The following is a 23,548-nucleotide window of genomic DNA, read 5'->3' on the forward strand; positions in this document are numbered from 1 at the left end:
TGTTATCATTTGTATGAAAACCATAGAACTTGGGGGAGCAGATTAATTCCAAGTCAATACCAATAGATCCATTTTTTTCTGTTTATGAGCTGGAGCCATCTGGATTTATAGGAGTCCTTAAGTAAATCGGAAAGCAGACTTGAAGGGTGGGAACGAAAAGAGCAACACAGCCTGTATTTTATAGTGCTAGTCCATGTCCAATATACCACCATGTGTATACCGAATTGTGCACACATTTTCTCATACTTGATTGAATTTGGGAGCCCAAGGATATGTCTCAAGAAACTTGAATGTATCTTATACAAATCACTATTATATGCATGTATCCATATTGGGATCCCAAAAAGACAACACTTTAGCTTGAAAAATCTGAACGGCAGCTGGTATAAATTGGTTGCCTTTCTGAAAATAAAAGCAAGCTACAGCTGAGGAGGTACACTTTCCCATGCTCAGTTGGGGTAACCAACATCTTCTGAACTGGTGCAGTTCCCATTTCATTCTTTGCTTTACCTTTCCTCTACCATCAGCAATAGTAGGGTTTTTTATTTTATTTTATTGACCGAAGACATTTTGCTGCTTGAGGCAGATCAATTCTCTCAAGCTGTGGAAATTCCACAAGGCCTCCCCAAACTCAGCATCTGACAAACTAAAAGTGAAATTTGACCAGAGAGAAATTAAGCACAGTCAACAAGCATATGGATGGAAACAGTGAGAAAAACCAAAACTGACAAGCAGAAAACAGAAATGATGACATCTCACTCCACCAGATTACAAATGCTTTTATTCTGAAAACACATTCCATGAGTCATCATCTGAAACACGTGCGGAAGAAACTCTTTAAACCACAGCTCCCAACCACACACATGTGGGCACACGACTCCCTGGATGGATTGTCTAATAATTTTGCCGAAATGGTGCAGACAGAAAAACTAATAAATATCTAGCATTGATAAAGCACCGCAAAACATTTTCATTATTTTTTTCTAAGCCACAGTATATGCACACCCTGTTTATCGGATTTTCTCTGCGGTGTGTTGTATTTTAATTTGCCATTGCCAAATCCCAATTTATTCTGTTGAGCATAGTGGGAATTTACCATTCCTAATTGAAAGAGAAAATCTTTTCTTCTACTCTTCTGATTTTCCTGGCACCGTTACAGTTAAACGTTCCTGGTTTTCAAATGTTACACAAATACAATTTTTAAAGTGATGCAGACCACCCTGCAAAGCCTTGTTGCAGGATTATAAAAGGAAAGTTAACTACAGCAAGCAGAGCATGTTAAACTAGTTGGATTAGTTTGTGAGAGAACAAGGGAGGTGCATTCATGGCGAGTTCCAGCACCTCTTTTTTTTTCTAGAAAAATAGCACTGATGATGTACACAAACACACACACACACACACACCCCTGCCCAATTAAACAATTTTTAAGCACACTGATGCCCAGTGCAATTTTTTTGAAAGGGGGCTGTTGCTGTTGGTTTTTTGTCTTTAGTTTAGATCTTGTGATTTATGTAGAAATTGTTCAGTTTGGACATATAGTCTTTATTTATTGTTTATGACTACTTTTGTTAAGTTGCAGTTATATATTTTTTCATGTTGTGAGCCACCTTGAGCACGGTTTGACGTGTGGAAAGGAAGCGTTCAAATAAAATTATGTATGTATGTATCCAGTGGTTTTTTTCTGGGGCGACACATACCCCAAAACTTTTTCTGAATCTAAGATTGGCCTCAAGATTGGGGCAGTATTTCAATCTGAGTAGTACCCCTAAACATTTTTAAGGGGGGGGAAACAAACACTGTATGTATCTATGTATGTAATGGTGCCCCAAAGTGCCCAAAAAGTACCAGATACTTTTTCAATACAAAATGAAAATGAAAGTTTCAGGAAATGAGGTAGAGAAACTGTCCTGCAGCCCAATACATAAATTCACAGGCATGGCTCTACAGCACAATAATCTCAAGAAGGTCTTGAAGAACCACTAGCCCTCCAGCCTCTCCATACAGCCCACCAATGGCCACCATGGGTCTGCAACAAGTTGGCCTCTTGATTCTGCTTGCCTCTGGAGTTGTAACTCTGAACTGTGATGAAATTGTGCAACATCAAAAAGGTGAGCTAAGGAAGACCAAAGAGCTTCTGGAAGCAATGAGTGGAGGACCAGCATCTCCCCCAGAGTGCCCAATTACAGGTATGCCAGACTTTGGCTCCCCCATAAGAAGCACCTCGAGACCCAGCAAAGAGGATGCAAGGATGGCGATAGGGCTGATCTTCAAGGAGACCCTCCGTGTCTTTCAGCTGAATTTCACCCAAGCCAACTGGAACACAACGGTCACAGAACTTTTCCAAATGGAGCTCCACCAACAAAGTCAATGGTGGGAGAGGTGTTCTGTCGCACACACTGGGAGAGAGGCAAGACTGAAAGATCTTCGTGTAAAACTAAACCTGATGATATACTTCAGGAAACTCCAAACGTTCCTGAGAGACAAACAATACAGCCTTTGTGCATGGGAGGCTGTGCGAAAGACTATTTCGGTGGACAACTTGATTCTTCTTGATCAACTGCTCAAATCTCTCTCCAACTAAGGTAAGTTAGGCACTTTATATACAAAAAGGATACACGTCGTGGAAAAAGCAATGCCACAGGTGCATGTAATTTGTTTAGATTAGCCTGTATTTTGGGTCATTTAACCATCTAGTCTTTTCAATGATTGTTGTTTGTTGTTTATTCGTGTCTGACTCTTCGTGACCCCATGGACCAGAGCACGCCAGGCACTCCTGTCTTCCACTGCCTCCCGCAGTTTGGTCAAAACTCATGCTGGTAGCTTCGAGAACACTATCCAACCATCTCATCCTCTGTCGTCCCCTTCTCCTTGTGCCCTCCATATCAGGGTCTTTTCCAAGGAGTCTTCTCTTCTCATGAGGTGGCCAAAGTATTGGAGCCTCAGCTTCAGGATCTGTCCTTCCAATGAGCACTCAGGGCTGATTTCCTTAAGAATGGATACGTTTGATCTTCTTGCAGTCCATGGGACTCTCAAGAGTCTCCTCCAGCACCATAATTGAAAAGCATCAATTCAACATAATTATCCTCTAAATCTTTTTGGACTCCAACTCCCATCAGCCTCAGTCACCATGACTAGGGCTTGTGGAAGTTGTCGTCTGAAGCAGCTGGAAGGCACCAGGTGAGGAAGGCTTGAAGGCAACTAACATGGTCTGTACAACACAGGCAAACCATTTCTCTGCAAGTTGTCTTAAATTCATTGCCTGATGCAAGGCATTTATTAATGCCCCAGTTGGAAACTTCTCTCTCACTCTTTTCAGATGGGGTTTAATTCCTGTTAGCTTTGCACAGGGGCACCAACTCTAAGGGGAACTGGGGGCCCGGGCACCCACATTTTTTTTTCTGTGGGTGCTCAGCCTCCACGCCTCACCCCCCATTGCTGCAACAGGAATTGATGCCCCCTGGCCCCCCCTGCCATGCCCCACTGCCCCCACTAAACTCAGTGGGAGCAAAGCTTGCACCGCTGCTCAGTGGCATATGTGGTGGGGTAGTTGGTTGGAGTACCGTCTCTTGCATTTCTGTTGCCTGAGGCAGGAGCTTCAATCTACATCATGGGTGGGCAGGCTCTGATGGAGATAGCTTCGTGTTCTTTGTTCCCAGTACCTCCTAAATAATAGAATTGTATGGTTGGGGTTGGAGGTCATCTGGTCCAAACCCCACTGAGTCTGGGAATCTTGCAATTTCAGCATCCTTGACAGATGGCCTTAAAGTCTCTGCTTAAATACCTTCAGTAATGCAGAGCCCATCATCTCCCCAGGTAGACCATTCCATAGACAACAGGCTATTGCTTCCTTAGCCTGTGAGTTCAGAGTTGTCTTGTAACTTTTGAAATACGATCAGTAAAAGAGCTCAGAGCTGTACAATGTGTCCTCACCTCAGGGAAGAAAATCATTACTCTACAGACAATGGTCTTAAAAGTTTCATTTTCTTTCTTTTTAAATAATTTTTGTTACGAGTATCTAGATAAAAATAAAAACTTAACATCAATTTTTTATGCAACATTAGTCTAAATAAGATAAAAACATAGCAAAAAGGGAAAAGGAAAGAGAGAGGTACGAAGGAAGAGATAGAAAAAGCTTAAAAGGGAAACAGCAAAAAAGGAAAAGGAAAGAGAGATATAAGAAGGAGACAGAAAAAGTTTAAAAGGGAACATAGAAAAGATAAAGTTCAGAAACTAAAGAACTACTGGTTCTTCATCTGTTCATATATAAAAAACAATATTCACTTCATTCACTCCAATATAACACCTAACAAAACCATTTTCTATAAACAAACATTACGTTCAACCCCCAAATCCAAGTGTCTTTATTTCTTTTTCTTTTTCATCCAAAAAGTCTGAGAGTTTTCCTTTCTTTAATCAATGTTGACAAGGACAACACATGTCAATTTTGCAATCCCAGATAAGTCTGTTAATTTTAACAACCATTCTTCCATTGTTGGTAACGATGAATCTTTGTGCATATAATTTCCATCTTTGTGCATATAATTGTCTTGCTGCCGTAATCATATATTGAAACCAAGTTCCATAGTCATTTTCTAATTGTATATCCATTCTGGTTTCAGTTGAAAGGTAATCTTAAAAATTCTCTGTATTAGTGTATGTATTTGTATCCAATCAATCAATGAATGCTTTTTTACATGTCCATCAAGCATGATAAAATGTCCCATTTTCTTTTGCATTGCAGGCAGTGGTTCAAAGAGGTCTTTGAGCTGCTCAAAATGCACTGTTTCGTCTATGGAAAGTATTCATCTCACCCCCTGCTTATTCTAGCAAAAGAAAGAAGTGGATAAGGAGGAAAAACTTGAACTTGAAATTTGCACTTTTTATCTCATTGGAAACATTCCTGTTATCTACACACATTCTACGATTGCTTTCACAAATTCAGAAACCGGAAAGTCCAAATGGAGATTCTAGAACTGACTGAATGCAGCATCTCATCAAGTCACAGAACAGAGAAGCATGGAAGGCCACTGGAAAACCCACCTTTTTCATAGAAGAGCAACTCCATCCCCGGTCGAATGTCAAATCTCAAATGCTTCTGACTGGAAAGACGATCTCTCACACAAGTTCCATCGATATGAATCAGTTTTATGTCCAAGGTGGACTTGGACCTGGGGGAATGATTTGCCTAGCAAGATGAGGGTGGGGAGGACCTTTCCCAGATGGAAAATTTTGAAGCCCACCAGACAACTTTGAGGCTGCCATACAATAGATTCTGTCCAAAGAGAGCGCTCTAGAAGAGATGTCTTCACAGCCTCCTGTTCAATACAAGCAGACACAACCACTATTTCTGGCTCTAAGGATCCATTGGGGTGCAAGCCAGCTTAATACAAGATTCAAGTTACCTTTGAGAAAAATGCTACTTGATATTTAACTGTTACCTGACTTTTGCTATATATTTTTTAAAAAATATTTGTCACCGCCCCTATTTATTTGTTTAAATTATATTTTGGTTAAAATGTATTTATTAAACAGGCATTTAATATTCAGGTATTATTTATATGGATGTTATAGCTTTAACTCCTCAAATGCCTTTATTTTTCTATATGTTTGTGTGCAATAAATGTTTTCCTATGAATCCCAATTTCCCCCTGGTTGAATTTTGTAGCTTCTGGGTGCTCTAGAGAGAGCTCCGATTGATCTTTTTCTCTCATTGGAAATTGTTCTTTGATAGTTCACCTGATCCTTATTTTTAGTTTTGTTGCCTTATTATTATTTTATTGGTAATACTCTTCCCAGTCTCAGAAATATTTTATTGACAAGCAAGCTACACCTTCCTTCCTTCCTTCCTTCCTTCCTTCCTTCCTTCCTTCCTTCCGTGTGTCCCATATCCCATACCCTCCAACTTTTCTCAATGAAAATAGAGATATTTTAATAATAATAATAATAATAATAATAATAATAATAATAATAATAATACCCCATCCATCTGACTGAGTTGCCCCAGTCACCCAGAGTGACTAAACTACTTCCCTATCCAGGGCTGCCTTCAGATGTCTTCTAAAGGTTGTCTAGTTACTTATCTCCTTGGCTCGGGGGACGCATAACTCCATACTGTCCAAGATTTCTCCGATGAAAATAGGGACATCCTATGAAAAACCAGGACATTCCGAGATCAAATCAGAAACCAGAACTGCTTCTGTAAATCTGGGACTGTCCCTGGAAAATAGGAACACTTGGAGGGTCTCTTCATCTTCCACATCCCACTGTCATGAATGTATGCAGTTGAAACAACAGAAGCAGAGATGACAACTTGAATAAAATACTGGGGTGGCCCCCAGATAAGCCTTGCTCCACATAATTGATCACAAGACGGGGTACACAAACACCATTTGAATGGCAATGCCCATTAACTTGGAGGAGGTGGCACCCTAATATATTTAGTCCATTCAGGCCCTAGGAATCAGCTTCTATGGGCAGAGGCTATTCAGATGTTATCCATAAAGGGCCCTTGATAGATGCAAGCAATCATGTGTGGATCAGACCTTTACGGACTAATATAGACCGTGTAGCTCAAAGGTGGAAGTGAAAGCTGGACCATAAAGAAGAATTGATGCTTTTGAATTATGGTGCTGGAGGAGACTCTTGAGAGTCCCATGGACTGCAAGAAGATCAAACCTATCCATTCTGAAGGAAATCAGCCCTGAGTGCTCACTGGAAGGACAGATCCTGAAACTGAGGCTCCAATACTTTGGCCACCTCATGAGAAGAGAAGACTTTCTGGGAAAGACCCTGATGTTGGGAAAGATGGAGGGTACAAGGAGAAGGGGACGACAGAGGATGAGATGGTTGGATAGTGTTCTCGAAGCTACTAACATGAGTTTGACCAAATTGCAGGAGGCAGTGGAAGACAGGAGTGCCTGGCGTGCTCTAGTCCATGGGGTCACGAAGAGTCGGACACGACTAAATGACTAAACAACAACAACAAGCTCAAAGGTGGGGAACCTCTGGCCCTTCCTATCCTGTTGGACTCCAATGGTCAGTTTAACCAATGGTCAGGATGATGGGAGATGGGCTTCAGCAGAATCTGGAGGTTCCCCACTCCTGGTGTAGACCACCAAAGCTTCTTACTTCAACTGGGAGATATACCAATGTCCCCAAACGAGCAGAAATGAACCAGCTTACTAGGACCAGCATTTGCTGCCAAGGCCCCACTTGGGGATGGGCAAAACCTTGAAGCTTTGCTCCTGCGCTTATGGAAGGAAGGCAACACTGATCCAGTGTTGTTACAAGTCTATAGTAAGAGATGCAATCTCCGAAAACGAGAGTGAAACAGTCTTCATGCTCTATCGCCAGAACATGCAGTCAATTAAAACAGTTATTGTTAGTCAAATGGTAGGGTTTCTTTGATGTTTTTTTTTATTGCTTCACTTCTAGGACAGTTATTTTCGGTGCTAAAGAAGTCCTTTCCCAATGGGTTGTAGATCTTGCTTGCAATTTTCTACAATATTCCACTGTATTCCTATACAGGACGCTAGAGGGCAACATGAGACTACAGCTGCTCTTGCTGAAAATTTGTATCCTAGCATGAACAAATTTGAAAGGACAAGTGGGACCTGTAACAGAATGTGGTTGTGTGGGATGCTGCTGTTCAGGGTTCAAGCCAGCTAGCCATGGTCTGTGCCAGGCTATTCCATTCTACTGCCCATTACCAATTTTCTAATCTCTTTCCCCCATCCCAGACAGACACGCCACCTTCTGTGGTCACTGAGCCTGTCCAGAATCCCCTGGTGTGCTTTGCAGCACTGGAGGGGGAATGCCCTCTGCGGGATCCCCCCAAAAAACTCTCCTTGCATTTCTTGTTTTTCAGTGGCCCTGTTTGGGCTACAGTCCGGTTGGCACTCAGAAGGCTGTTCACCGAAGAATTGATGCTTTTGAATTATGGTGCTGGAGGAGACTCTTGAGAGTCCCATGGACTGCAATAAGATCAAACCTATCCATTCTGAAGGAAATCAGCCCTGAGTGCTCACTGGAAGGACAGATCCTGAAGCTGAGCTCCAAGACTTTGGCCACCTCATGAGAAGAGAAGGCTCCCTGGAAAAGACCCTGATGTTGGGAAAGATGGAGGGCAGAAGGAGAAGGGGACGACAGAGGACGAGATGGTTGGACAGTGTTCTCGAAGCTACCAGCATGAGTTTGACTAAACTGCAGGAGGCAGTGGAAGACAGGAGTGCCTGGCGTGCTCTGGTCCATGGGGTCACGAAGAGTCGGACATGACTAAACAACTAAACAACAACAACCTGTTGGCACTCACCAAGAGAGTTCCTTCTTGAAGATAGGAGACCTGGAAACACTAGTGGGAATCCAGCTGTTGAGTTGAATGGAACCTAAGCGCTCGCAACGTTCTTCCAATTGCACACACACAAAAAGAGAGCACATCTTCTCAATTCTCCAGTCCAAGCAATCATCAAGTGGACACAATAGCTATTTACTGTCCTCGCCAATAGCCGACACAGGACAGCGGTATGCTTGCTGGTGGAAATGAGCTCATCTGGCACATAGAAATTAAATTATTTATTTAAACAATTGCTTAATTACAACGGTCTCTAAGCAGTTTACAAGGGATACAATAAAAAGCTAAAAATAGGATAAGACTACAGTATTTACTTATTTTTATCCTGAGGTCTTATGATGAAGGGCAATACATAAATCTAATAAAGAAGAAGAAGGAGAAGGAGGTGGAGAAGGAGGAGAAGGAGGAGTGCTATTGTTCTACAATAAGAGGTGCTGGAACCCACAATGGATTCCTCCCTTGTGTTCTTAAAATGGCGATGGCACCCACCTGAGATGTGCCAGAACTGAGTTCAGGTGAATCCCAGCTGCAAAAAAGCAATAATAATAACGACAACAACAACTCACGGCTGCTTCGCTATCTCATCATAGTAGTAAAAATACAAGAATATTAACCATTTGCTGCCTTTTCGGTCTGGGTTTGGGGCAGGCATTTGAGGGGATCGCATGGGGTATTAGGCTTGGAGGGCTACACCAAAGTCCTCCCAAGGAGCAGCCATACAACAGCTGAGACAAATAGCACAAGGAGTTCATTTTCACTTGTAAAAGTGGTGACATGAACCTGTACTCTGGTGCTGCATTAATATATGTCAGACCCTTCAAGAGTCCCTATTTTCCAGGGACAGCCCCAGATTTACAGATGCCATCCTGGTTTCTGAGTTGATCCCGGAACAGGATATCCCTGTTTTAATCAGAGAAATGTTGGTGGGTATGGAGTTATGTGACTTCCATCCTGAGCCAAGGAGATAAGTAACTACACAACATTTAGAAGACATCTGAAGGCAGCCCTGTATAGGGAAGTTTTTAAAATGTTTAATTATGTTTGTATATATGTTGGAAGCTGCCTAAAGTGGCTGGGGCAACCCAGTCAGAGGGGTGGGGTATCAATATTATTATTATTATTATTATTATTATTATTATTATTATTATTATTAAATAGGACTCCCTATTTTCATCGGAGAAATGTGGGAGGGCATGATATGTGTCTGAGGCATGCACACTATTTTTAAAATTTGAAATAGCTTAAATCACAGGGACGCCACATATGCAAATTGTGAACTGGGCTCCAAGCGCAGTTTAAAACGAAAGGAAAACCCCAAGGTATTTAAAAGGTGAGCAGAATGGAAAGGGAATGCCAAAGACCAGCCCTGACTTCTAAGCAGCCTATCTGTTGGGCAGATTTTCACAATTCCAGGGACGTATTTCCACGAAGGACTCTTGAATTCCATCATTATCAGCAACTTCCTGGCAACTCTGGAACGTGCCTTTTGGAACAGGACAAACCTTTTTCGCTGCTGAACTTGGTTGCTGTTTCAGAAAGTATCTCTCTCTCTCTCTCTCTCTCTCTCTCTCTCTGTGTGTGTGTGTGTGTGTGTGTGTTGCAATGCTGGCCTGACGTGGTGAAGAAGGGAAGGCAAAGAGGAGGGGAGATCTCTCTGGGCTCAGCCCAGCTGTTGCAGCTGTGAGGAAGAGGAACACACACAGACAGCTCAGAAGATCTCGGCTCGCTTGAGCAGCTGGAGCAGGGGCAACTGAACCAAGGTAAGGCCAGGATGGTAGAAGCAATGACATGCTGGGAGCCAGCTGTCTTCTAGGCAGGAATCTCCTCAGCGTCCTCTTGCTGCCGTGGGGAAGGCAGAGGCTGTCCAATGTACCAGACAGAGGCTTTCATTCCAATAAGCTCGCCTTGAACAGGAAGGGCAGTTCCTCTTTTCTGGTTTCAGTGGAGAGTTGCTTCATCTGCATTTTGGCACCGAGATCAAGGAAAAGGACCGAGGAACCTGATCTCAGGGGCTCAGGAGGACAGCAAGCGTTGCTTTCTGGTGGGGGTGTTGAGATCTCCTGTGGAGTGCAACACATCCGACTATAAGCTCAGGCCAGGACATGTGGGCAAAGCCCTGTTTTATCCTTGCAACCACCATGGGAGGTGAGTTAGTCTGAAAGAGAGGACCTCAGAGAAGTCTCCACTTGGAACCAGCTCTCCCCACCAGGAAGCAAAGTGAAGGAAGCTGCTTCAGAGGTGTCAGGGAACTGCCATCGGAGCTGGGACAAACTGGGGGGTGAACAGCAATGAGAGGCAGCTCATCGGCTGGGGAAGGAAATCAGCGTAACACCAGGGATAAAGGGGGGGCAGATGGGGGAATCGGCGAGGGGGCTCCAGGACTCCTCGCCGGAGACCAGCGGGGAGAGCATGGGTCCTCCACTGCCCACACCCACCACACCCACCCATCCGCGCAGGGAGAGTAGGCGGAGACTTGGTGTCAAAGAACTTCTTTGCTGGAAGAGGTTCAAGAAACGCCCACTGACGGATTCTGCTAGCGACTGAAACAGCCACGAAGTGAAGGGCTGTCCAGCCAGGAAAGGTTTAACCAGGCTACCTAGCCAGGAGTGGCGGCAACTTACGCACAAGCAACCCCTATAACCATTACAAGATGGGGATGAGGCCATAGATAAAAGCATGAATAGATAACTAAATGGGGCAGCAAGACTTTTCAAAGTATTCGTCCTATGTAGGAGGGAACGAGGCAGTTTCCTGCTTTGGGTAGCAACATGTCTCAGACCATTGCGAACTGTCTACTATCCCAGATTATGAAGACCTTGGTGTGGTATCTTACAATTGTCAGAAGTCCTTGTGCATCTTTCTTAAGCCAGTGATACACTGTGGTCTAAACCACTGAGCCTCTTGGGCTTGACAATCAGAAGGTTGGTAGTTCAAATCCCCGTGACAGGGTGAGTTCCCATTGCTCTGTGTCATGGTCCGGTTCATGGGTGATCGAAGTCCCGGCAGGGGACGTCAGGACCGGGGGCAAGATGGTGGGGTGGGAGCAGGAACGGGGGTCCAGAAACCAGGAATCAGGAAGCCAAGAGTCCAAGGGTCAGGAAGCAAGGAGTCACAAAGTCAGGGGTCCGAGGATCAAGAAGCAAGGAGTCAAGAAGTCAAGGGTCTGAGGGTCAGGAAGCAAGGAGTCAAGAAGCCAAGGTCTGAGGATCAGGAAGCAAGAAGCCCAAGGCAGGAAACGTGTTGCTGTGGCAAAGAGCCAAAGGGAAATACTGACCTTATATCCCTTCCCGGCTCCTGCCACCAGGTGCTGTGAATTTGCCTCACCTGTGCGGCCACGCCTTGCCTCCTCAGAACAAAATTAGGAAGGCTCCAGTCCTGCGAAGTCCTACTGGTCACAGGGCCTGGCTCCTGCACACACTCCTGACACTCTGACCCAGCTCCTGCCAACCTAGCAGTTCGAAAGCATGCCAGTGCAAGTAGATAAATAGGTACTGCTGTGGCAGGAAGGTAAACTGTGTTTCTGTGCGCTCTGGTTTCTGTGACGGTGTCCCATTGCACCAGAAGTGGTTTAGTCCTGTTGGCCACATGACCTGGAAAGCTGTCTGTGGACAAATGCCAGCTCCCTCGGCCTGAAAGTGAAATGAGTGCTGCAACTCCATAGTTGCCTTTGACTGGACTTAACTGTCCAGGGGTCCTTGACCTTTTACCTTTAGTGTGCTGCAGAGAAGCCACGACATCTTTTTCTTTGCCACGAGAGATGTGTGAAGACCCCTTTGTAAGTTCTTTGGCTGTATGTAGAACGGCTTCCACTATCGGAGGCAATCAGCCTCTGAACGCCAGTTGCTGGGAAACTTCCCATGACCATCTAGTTGACCACTGTGAGAACAGGACCCTGGGGCAGATGGGTCACTGACCCGACCCATCACTGACCATCTTATGTTTTTATCAGAAAGTAAGTGAAGCCACTTGAAAATGCCATAACAACATATAAGCTACGAGACAAGGATAACTGTGACTTTAAGGATGAATGGGAACCCTTTACAAAGTATCTGAAGACACAACAAAGCGAACTGGACTCCTTGGCAGGTTTTGAATAAACATTCAAAAACTTTTTATTGATAATAATCAGCTAAATAGTTTGAGGATCTATACAACTTTGTAACATGCAGAAAACAGCATTTTTAGAGAAACCAAAGACTGGAACTGAGGGAAGTCGGGCAGTGGGTGGGTTTTGTGTGGGAGGGGGAGGGAGGAAAAATGGGGGGTGGGAAACAACTATGATATGTTTTTGGATAATATGTCTTGTTATAATTTTGAATTAAAAAAGAAAGAAAAAATGCCATAACAAACTCCTGAAGATATTGTTGGTTTATTGAAAGTAGTCATGTTGGGTGTTATATTGGAGTGGGTGAGTTCAATGATGTTTATATAGCTGTCAGACGAAGACTTGGAAGTTCTCTTTCTTTCTTTCTTTCTTTCTTTCTTTCTTTCTTTCTTTCTTTCTTTCTTATTATTTTTATTAATTTTCCAAATTTTCCTAATTATTACAAATCCAACCAAGTTACTTTAACTTAATACAATTTCTTAAAATCAAGTTTCCTGCTTCTGTTGCAAACATATTGAAAGCAGTCAGGCTGGGTGTTATATTGGAATGGATGAGTTTTCTTTCTTTCTTTCTTTCTTTCTTTCTTTCTTTCTTTCTTTCTTTCTTTCTTTCTTTCTTTCCCTTCTTTTCCTCTGGATCTATATTTTTATTTTACCTAGATAAACATCTTGGTTTGGATTTAAAGAGATAATCTTTGTTTCTCTCTTTATAAAATCTAATACAATTTATTCAAAGGAAAGAAAGAAAATGCCATAGCAAATTCAACAAACAGGTCAACCTCAGTTAGTTCGCTTGGCATTGCCTTGTTTTGGCTTTGGGGAGATTTCTATTGATTTATTTGGTATTGCAGTTTTTCAGTTTCATTGTTGCATATCGATATAGATGTATCTCACATCATCATGTCATATCATATTCTATCTCTATCTTTCTGTCATGTTTTCTTAAACCACTTATATACTGTCTTGGCATTAAATAGTATCTAAATATTTGCAATGAATATAATAATAAAAAATAGAAACCATGCCAAGCAAATCTCTTTGCTTAAAGAGGGGAAATAGAAAATGACTGTTTGACACTGTTTATAATGTTGTTCTGTCATGGAGCATAAAAAGAAAATAATGGCAAGAAGCCCTCTTAAAATGTTGTTTAATCTTGACTATATCTGGGGGCAGACCTTTGATGTTGGGAGCGAATCTTGCCCTCCTCCTTATTGCTTTGCCTCCACCTGGTAAAAACTGAAATGTTAAATGCCATTTTCATTGGCCTATACAGTGGTACATCGGGTTACAGACGCTTCAGGTCACAGACTCCGCTAACCCAGAAATAGTACCTTGGGTTAAGAACTTTGCTTCAGGATGAGAACAGAAATCGTGCTCCGGCTGCGCAGCAGCAGCGGGAGGCCCCATTAGCTAAAGTGGTGCTTCAGGTTAAGAACAGTTTCAGGTTAAGAACAGACCTCCACAGCGAATTAAGTTCTTAACCAGAGGTACCACTGTAATGGCCGAATGGGTAGCTTTGTACAGTCATTTTTAGGTTTGTTTTATGTGCTGCTCCCACCACCGTGACGGGAAAAGGCCCACATATGAAGGGCAGTGATAACACCACTGTTTTGGCCGGCTCAGTTCCACAGAGCGCACCAGTGGCAATAAAGTGGCCTATGGCTGCTTGCATTCATGGGTGCTCTAAAAGGGTACAGAGTGGTAGAAAACGACCTTGGCATCCTCTTGCGCTGACCTGCCTCCCTCTGTGATGAGGAGCAGGCAAGGGGATTACTCTGCATGCAAGGCTCTCTGGATCATGGCCACCAAGCAAAGTGGTAGTTGAACAAAGCAGAGTGGGTCCCATCAGTGCTCGATTCCCTTTTACAGAGATTGCTCCAAGGTTCTGAAATGCGATGCCAACAATGCGATCCCTTTTCTATCTTCTTCCTAGGTGTATCTTGTCTGGCCAACAGAGAGCTCTAAATATGGTCTAGTAGCAAAATGCCCATTGCTCCTGTCATTCCAGGGACGCGGGTGGCGCTGTGGGTTAAAACACAGAGCCTAGGACTTGCCAATCAGAAGGTCGGCAGTTCGAATCACCGCGATGGGATGAGCTCCCATTGCTCGGTCCCTGCTCCTGCCCACCTAGCAGTTCGAAAACATGTCAAAGTGCAAGTAGATAAATAGGTACCACTCCAGTGGGAAGGTAAATGGCATTTCCGTGTGCTGCTCTGATTCACCAGAAGCGGCTTAGTCATGCTGGCCACATGACCCGGAAGTTGTACGCCTGCTCCCTTGGCCAATAAAGCGAGATGAGCGCCGCAACCCCAGAGTCAGTCACGACTGGACCTAATGGTCAGGGGTCCCTTTACCTTTTTACCTGTCATTCCAGTTAGGCTTTGGTATTTGAATTCCCTGTTCTTGCTTTTACAGCTGCACAATGAACCCCTACATCTTCTGCTATTATTTAATCCAGTTCTGCGGACATTCCTGGATATTTATCAATATGATCATCAGGTTCCTGATTTTTGGGGAAGGTAAGTCTATGCTGTTTTGCCATTTGATCGATCAAATAGCAGCCTTTCCATGGAAATGGGGTCTGACAGAGAGTAGCCAGCAGCAACACACATGGGCCACAAATGGGATTTCTTCTGCACAAGCGTAAGGTGAACTGGAACCACAGTGAAGGACTAGTGCTAGAGGGCTGGGTTGGAATCCACCAATGGCTTGAGAAAAACCGAGGCCTGTCAGCTTTCAGTTCCCTTCTGTGAAATGTGGAAATTAATGATCTAAATACATTGTGCAGTATGCTATAGACATAAGCAGTCTTCAGCTGCATTGAAAAATATAAAAGTTTAGATATTTCATAGAATCATAGAACTGTAAAATGACCACGAGGGTCATCTTGTCCAACTCCCTGCAATGCAGGAATCTTGAACCCACAACCTACAACCCTGAGTGTGCTGGTCCCGGGGGGAAGGTTACCGTTGGCGTAGTCAAAGTCCGGTCCTGGATCACTAGCCTGGAAACAGTTCACAAGGAGCGGGGCGAGGTCCGAAGCAGGAAGCCGGGCAGGGACAGGAACACTGGAGGGTCAGGTCTGGGTCCGGGCAGGAGCAGGTACTCAACGACGTTGCTCCCACAACCTGGGACCGGGCTGACTGGCCTTTATCTTCTCTGAGGCCAGGGGCGTTCCCGGCCCCCAGGAGACCCGCCTCTCCTGGCCTTAAGGCGAGCACTCCTCCTGGGAGAAACCAGTTCCCTCCGCCTCTCTGCCCTAAGCCTCTGCAGTTCAGGAGAGGCTGGGGAGTTACTGGACCCAGGGGGAGACTCTCCTTCCTCTGGCAGGGCCGGGAGAGGCACACCTGTAGGCACTGTGTCCTTAATCACCTCTGGAGCTAGAGTGGAATCACCTGGTGCCTGCTGCTGAGGATCCGGCACAGGTGCAGGCTCTTCAGATCCAAGGCCCTGCCCCAGTTCAGCCAGCCCTGGAGGCGGGGACTCCTGTGCAGGCTGGGATTCCTCCGGTTCAGCCTCTGAATCAGATACCCAGGCCATCACACTGAGATTTAGGGTCTAATGGTCTACCGACTGAGCTATCCCCAATGATGTTATATGAAAATGCTTGACTCTCCCCTATGCTATTTAAACTGCTGTGTGGCTGGGGGCGGGGGCCTTCCTTCTTGCCTCTTCCTCTTAAAAGGTAAAGGGACCCCTGATCATTAGGTCCAGTCATGACCGACTCTGGGGTTGCGGCGCTCATCTCGTTTTACTGGCCAAGGGAGCTTCCGGGTCATGTGGCCAGCATGACTAAGCCGCTTCTGGCGAACCAGAGCAGCACACGGAAACGCCATTTACCTTCCCGCCAGAGCAGTACCTATTTATTTACTTGCACTTGGACGTGCTTTTGAACTGCTAGGTTGGCAGGAGCAGGGACCGAGCAATGGGAGCTCACTCCATTGCGGGGATTTGAACCGCCAACCTTCTGATCGGCAAGCCCTAGGCTCTGTGGTTTAGACCACAGCACTACCCTTGTCCCCTGTAGGGGCATGGAGTAGGAGAAGATAATTAGTGGTGTCTCTGAAGACAGGCTGTATTCTTCTCTCTGTTTTATTTTCTTCTTTCTTTTTTATTATTTTTGGTTTAGTTTAGTTTGTTCTTTATTGTATTGGAGAAAGTCTTAACAAAATTTTATAACAAAAAGAGACGGGGGGGGGGAGTCAACCTCATTACTTGGACCACATGTGATCTCACACATATCTACACATGTTTCCGCAAAACATGCTGTCTTCATAGCGGTGACCTGATGTTTACCAAACAAGAAAGACATCAGGAGAGAGAAAGAGTTTGCAAATCCAAAGGGAACATTTATTTGAGTCTAGTCTTTGGTCTAGAATTGTCTGGAGATTTAGTCAAAACACATAAGGCAACGCTGATTCTAGGTTGTCTCTGTGCTAATTTTCTGCACCTTTTGCAAATTAAAACGCCCAAATACTGTTCCATGGAAACAAGGGTCACTGCCTAAATACAGCCCATTTCCCTTCAGAAAGTTTGCAAAAGATCTTGCACAATGTTCTTTGTTATAAATAGTAACTGTGCCACTCAGTTGTGGTTGGAGCATGTTCAGAATGCACACACACAACATTTTATTGTATGCAACACATGTATGCTGCCTTTCCATTGCCAAAATCGTGCTCTATGCTGCTTACAACATGGAAAAATAAATACATAAACACAAACATAACAAAAGTAATCATGACAATAAATAAAACATGGAAATGTACACAACCACATTGTCCACATAAATCACAATAAGATCCAAAATAAAGATATAAAAATTAATATCAATGACAGAAACAACAACAACTCTCCCAGCCCAAGAGTCTGTTCAGCAGCCTCAGCTTTTGTAGCTGGAGTCAGTCAGGTCCTACCGTCCAGGTGGGAAAAGATCTGCAAGTCAGGGAAAAGGTCCTCCAGGACTCACAGTCAAGATGCCAGTGTCTTCTGGCAAAATGTACCATGCCACTGAACACAGTTAGTGCCAGGAAACAGCGGCCGTTTTAAATCCCTGATCTCTTAATGATAAATGGGAGTGGGAGAGCCCAGTATGAAGAGGCTGCAATAGAATGATAATCCAATGTTTTCTCTTGCTTCCTGTGGGGTGAAGATTCGGTTGCAGATACTTTCTATTCCATTGGGCTCGTGATGCGGGTTTGCCAATCTTCGTCTATCCTGGAACTTCTGCATATCCGGCTCAGCATTGCAGAAGACCATTTTCTCCCGAGGCTTTTGCAGGTACCACATAATTAATAATCGCATGAAAGGAGTCAAGGGTCAATACTTGGATCGCCATCAGTTTAGGGGGTTTAAATCCTACAAGAAATTCCATTCTCAAATTGGAACATTTGCTAACCTTGCGAAGTAAGGTAGGCGTGTGGTCTATGTGTATGAAAGAGAGAAAGGGAAAGAGGGAAGTAGTGCAGGTGTGTGGGAGAGAGGGAGAGAGAGAGAGAGAGAGAGAGAGAGAGAGAGAGAGAGAGAGAGAGAGAGAGAGAGAGAGAGAGAGAGAGAGAGAGAGATCGTATGTGCTCCTTGTGTTTACCTTCAAATTTTACAGTTGACAAAAAATTCAAACAAGCAAAATAGTAAAGTTTGTGTTTTCTTGAGCAATATTTGTCATAATTTGTTTTAGTTTAAATGGGTGGGGTCAGGAGGGAGGCCTGTGGTTTGAGGAGGAAAAGGGGCAGTTGATATCCTGTGCCCAAGGGTCCCCAGAAACATGGAGCCAGTCCTGGTCAAGGTGGCCAACTTCAGAGATTTGGTTATTATCTGCATATACCACCTTTCCTCTTAGGAGCAGAAGGTGAGGTACATGGTCCTCCTTCTGTTTTATCTTCACAGCAACCTGTGATGTGGGCATCACAGAGAGGGTTATATTCAAACCTGGTGGAAGCAGAGCTCCACACATGCAAGAGGATTTCCCTTTCCATTCCTTGCATGCCCCCAAAATCTGCTCTGCAGGTGAGCAGAGAGGTTACTTCCACAGCACAAGCCGAAGTCTGTTGCAGGAATGGAACAGCAACTCTAGATAGAATCCAGAACTGGGGGCTGACCTAAGGTCACCCGTGGTCCTAAATCTTGGCTGAGTAGAGATTTGAACCCAGCTTTCCCACTCTACCAAATCATTCAGTAGGGCGACTATTTGAACACCGGTTAGCAGAAAAAGAGGCCTAAGCATATTTTGAAAAGAATGACAAACTAGACAAATATCATGCACACTCTCGGCATATATACCAGCATGCTACTCCCGTGTAAGCCACTGGGCAAATCCACCTTTTGAAATACTGGCTAGAGACCAACAAGCCAAATCATTCAATGGAATAAGAATTTGCGGGGTAAAGTTCATGTTTGTTAGAACACTCAGGATGGGCGATAGGATCAACATTCCACAAGACTGAACGAGTTCTGACCTTTCAGAAGAATTTTAGGAATATACCCTTCCTCTTTAGTGAAAGAGAAATTAGAAAAGCTTATGTTTCCAGTTAACACCCCTCCTGCTGCTCAGTCACGACTGGAAAGGCAGAGAACTGGTCGGGTGCAATCCAGCAAACAACAGCAGCCACAAAAACAGCGGCAAGTTGCCCTGGATTCAGTGGATCTTAGTCCCAAGGCAGCAAATGAGATCTTAGGTCTTCTTACTTGGCAGTGACTCCAGCCACTGCACCATGTAGGACTTCTTGTATAGGATATAACAACAACAACAACAACAACAACAACAACAACAACAACAACAACAACAACAACAACATAACAACAACAACAACAACAACAACAACAACAACAACAACAACAATAATTTATTTGTGCCCTGCCCATCTGGCTGGGTCTTCCCTGCTACTCTGGGCGGCTTCCAACAAAGATTAAAAATACATTAAAATGTCACACATTAAAAACTTCCCTAAACAGGGCTGCCTTCAGATGTCTTCTAAAAGTAAGATAGTTGTTTATTTCTTTGACATCTGCTGGAAGGGCGTTCCACAGGACAGGCGCCACCACCGAGAAGGCCCTCTGCCTGGTTCCCTGTAACCTCACCTCTTGCAGGGAAGGAACCGCCAGAAGGCCATCAGCACTGGACTGGTCCAGGTAGAACGATAGGGTGGAGACGCTCCTTTAGATATACTGGATCAAGGCTGTTTAGGGCTTTAAAGGTCAGCACCAACACTTTGAATTGTGCTCAGAAACGTACTGGGAGCCAATGTAGGTCTTTTAGGACCGGTGTTATGTGGTCTTGGCGGCCGCGCCCAGTCACCAGTCTGGCTGCCGCACTCTGGATTAGTTGTAGTTTCCGGGTCACCTTCAAAGGTAGCTCCACATAGAGTGCATAGCACCATTTAGCACATCGCTATCCATTTTGGTACCTTTGGTTTCAGCAGAATTTAGGGTTATAGTAGCATATGGAGAGCCTGTGCAATGTCAACGCCATTAGAGCTAAACTGGGAGCCTTCAGATGTTTTTGGACGACAAATCCCATAATCTTCGACCACTTGCCAGGCTGACTGGAGCTGATGGGAATTGGAGCCCAACAATATCTGGAGGTCCACGAACCCTGTGTTGGAGATATAGAACAGAGCATTTTAAAGAAGCACAGAACTGCACAGTTGGAAGAGATTCCCAAGGGCAATCTAGTCCAACCCCCTTCAAATGCAGGAGTCTCGTCATCTTCTTCTTCTTTTTTAAAATATATTTATTGAAATTTTCCACTTTAATACATTAAAAAATCGTAAAACAAAAACAAAACACAAAAAGACAAAAAAGAGAAAATTAAAAACACATACAATTTACAATCCTTATTTTTCTATAACATATTTCCCTGACTTCCCCACACCTCCCCTTCTTATATTCCAATTCAAATTTGTTAATTCAACAAGTTCTTATCCCCAGTTCTTAACCTTTTTATATTTAGTTCATTTTAAAAAACCCATTTTACCTTATAAGCATCAATATTTGTACATCAATTCTTAATTCTCAATCTTAAAGCTTTTTTCTAAAGTCGACCCAAATTCCCTTCCACGAATTCCCCAATTTTTCATGCTAATAACATGACGAAATTAAAAAGAAAGAACGTATTATAATTATACACCCTTTGGATTCCCAAACCCCACCCTTCCCCTTTCCCGGTTTCAATCCCCAACAAATGTCCATCAGTTTTGGTCTACTATCAGCCTGGAGATCTCACGTCCAAGGCCCTTAATTCTCTTTCAATTCCTCTCTGCCGGTTTTTTTTTATAGTCCTTAGTATTAAGCGCCAAATCTCGGAGAAGCTCTGGCCCTATATGGTCCAAGTTTCTTCCAGCCAGACATCCATACTTAAAAGTAGAGCCCAAATCTTGTTTCTTGCTCCTTTCAAATCCAAATGTCCCCAAATCTCCGACTTCCACCTTGATCAATTTTGTAATCCTTAGGTCTTCAAATCTCCACTTAATGAAATCTCTCCATTCTTCAATCTCCAATTCAAACCTGATTTTCGTCATCAAGTTCTTATTTTCCTTTGTAGCCATCATGTCAGGCCTCTGGCTCTCCTTTGTCATCTGCGGCATTACGTCTCCTCCTTCCTTTCCCTCAGAAACAACATATATCTCTTTCTCCACACTCTCAAAGCTCTCAAGTTTCTCCTCTTGTCCAGCTGCATGAACTTCCTGAGTCAAGTCCTTATCAAATTCAATGAATTTGTTTACTGTTAAGTCCAGAGTTACCATATTAGTAGCCAAAACATCAATTTGGCCTTGTAACTTTCCCAAGAGAAGAAAAACTCTGTCCAGTTTAGCTTGAATTTCCCCTCCTTCAGCCATTCCTGTAATGTCCCAAAAACCCCTCTAGAGGGCTTTTGGTTACTTAGTATTCCTTCCAGTTCAAATCCAAAAATCAAGTTAGTTTGTATCAATTCTTCCTTGTTTTCAACAAATTGTAACAAAATTGTAACAGATATAACCAGCAGAAACAGCAGAAACAAAGTTCTCTTTTCCCGTCTTGACAGCTAATTTGACAGCTGTCAAACTCTTTAGTATCTCTTCAACAGGCTCTCTCACGGATCACTCCCGGGGCCGGGGGGGTGGCACTTCAGCTCCCAAAATTGACTCTTATCCTCCAGAAAGATTACTTATACTGTCAAGTCGTGAAATTAATGTCTTTTACCCAATAAAAAGGAAAAAATTCTCTCCACCTTAGTTAGCTGGTCCTTGCTTTAGATTATTTATAAGACGGGGAGACGGACTTCCTGTTTGCGCCTTCCCCGATCGTGCCTAATTCAAAAAAAAGTTTTCCTTTAGAAATCCAATTTCCGTAGTACTCACGGGTTATTGCTTTAGAGTCCAATTGTTCACAAGAAGAAGTCAGCGCTCTCTGACCATGGCATGCGGCTTCACTCCATAGGAGAAGCAGCCACTCACCCCGTCCCCCGTTCCGAAGCCTGTAAAAAGGCTCCTTCGCAGGTCGGGGGGCGCAAAAGGTGCCCGCCGAGTCACCAGGTTCACAGGCTCACCGCCTGTGATTTTTGAGGGTCCCCGCGTCACCGCAGCGGCTAGACCCAAATCCTACAGAGCCGATTCCCTCCGGAGCTCGGAGGAAATCCGCCATTAGCCGATGGCGCTAACCCGGAAGTCCTCGTCTCATCATCTTCATGGTGAGGAGGCTGTCCCTCGTGGAGGCTCTCTGCAGCGGCGACCTCTGTAATGCATAGCAGGGAACAACCAGTGGCTTCCTTAACTACATTTTAATGAACATCTGTATTTTAATAAGCATTGACAATATTAACAATGACTGACCGTGTGAAACCAGAACTTCACAACAGGGGCTTTGTTAACTCTCCCACTGAAATAAATGGAGCATAGAAGTGCTTAGTGGAGTTATGGACTGTCTTCCACTCCAAGCTGCCCTGGGCCAACCCAGGAAACTCAGGAACCAGCCCTGGATCCAGCCCTGAGCAGGAGGGTCCAGTTCTGCTATGTGTGCGGGTGGCACTGTGGTCTAAACCACTGAGCCTCTTGGGCACAGAAGGTCAGCAGTTCGAATTCCCATGATGGGGTGAGCTCCCGTTGCTCTGTCCCAGCTCCTGCCAACCTGGCAGTTCAAAACCACACCAGAACAAGTAGATAAATAGGTATCACTGCAGCGGGAAGGTACCAAACGGCGTTTCTGTGCGCTCTGGCTTCCGTCGTGGTGTTCTGTTGCACCAGAAGCGGTTTAGTTACGCTGGCCACATGACCCGAAAAGCTGTCATTCCTTGCAGGAAACGTGCCAGCAGAGCATAGCCCTGCAGCCTTCCCACCCAATGCACCCACCCCTGACAACCTGCAGTCACACCAGGTCTATCTTGATCCAATCTGCCCAAGCCTGGATCCCCCTCAAAGTGGTCCGATTCAGTTCAGGATACAGCAAAATCTGGTGCAGCTTCTCCACCCAGTGCCTTCCTTTAGATCAGCCTTTCTCAACCTGTGGGTCCTCAGATGTTGTTGAACTACAACTCCCATCACCCCTAGCTAGCAAGGCCAGAGCTCAGGGATGACGGGAGTTGTAGTTCAACAACATCTGGGGACCCACAGGTTGAGAACCGCTGCTCTAGATGATGATGATGATAATTCTTGTACCCAGTGTCCTAGTGTGGGTTGCGTCCTATTGTCTTGGTTGAAGCCAAGTAGATAAAGATGCTCAGAGCAGCCTTTGCTAACCTGATGCCCTCCGGAGATCTGAAACTACAACTCCTGTGAGCCCCGGTCAGGATGGCTGTGCTAGCTTATGGGAGTTGTAGATGAAAGCACCTCAAGGGCACTCTCTTGGGGAAGGCTGCTAAGAGTATGGGAGGGTAAAGAAAGAAAGGGGTGGGTCAGAAAATCTCTTTCCCCCTCCAATAAGAGCAAGTCTCCTTTTGCTGAACCTGGAGGAGAAAACACTGTTCTTAGAGATAATATGAGGTCATGAAGGCCGCGTGAGTTTTTCAGCATTCCTAGGAATGAACACATTGAGTCATCTATTGCAGCAGGCTGTTCTTACAGTTACCAACCAAATGGTTCCTGCATTGCAGAGCATTGGGCTAGAAGATTCTCATGGCCCCTTTAG

At 44.4% G+C, this 23,548-nt stretch overlaps 2 protein-coding genes across 2 annotated transcripts in view; both read left to right on the forward strand.

Annotated features, from left to right (window-relative positions):
* Nucleotides 1-2,020: 2,020 nt before the first annotated feature.
* On the forward strand, nt 2,021-2,581 carry LOC309359681 (interferon beta-like; the record flags this gene model as incomplete). Its single annotated transcript, XM_081893556.1, has 1 exon — nt 2,021-2,581. One exon carries the CDS (start codon nt 2,021-2,023, stop codon nt 2,579-2,581), a length of 561 nt encoding a protein of 186 aa, XP_081749682.1.
* A 7,374-nt stretch (nt 2,582-9,955) lies between these two features.
* Nucleotides 9,956-23,548, forward strand: part of HACD4 (3-hydroxyacyl-CoA dehydratase 4) — a 28,689-nt gene continuing 15,096 nt past the window's right edge. Inside the window, exons 1-3 of the mRNA XM_081894873.1 lie at nt 9,956-10,110; nt 14,870-14,973; nt 17,604-17,731. Coding sequence (XP_081750999.1) covers nt 14,877-14,973; nt 17,604-17,731 — 225 coding nt within the window. The 5' untranslated portion in view covers nt 9,956-10,110; nt 14,870-14,876. The remainder of the gene's footprint in view (nt 10,111-14,869; nt 14,974-17,603; nt 17,732-23,548) is intronic.

The sequence above is a fragment of the Podarcis melisellensis genome (assembly GCF_964234715.1).
Source record: "Podarcis melisellensis genome assembly, chromosome: 17".
NCBI classification, from domain to species: Eukaryota; Metazoa; Chordata; class Lepidosauria; order Squamata; family Lacertidae; genus Podarcis; species Podarcis melisellensis.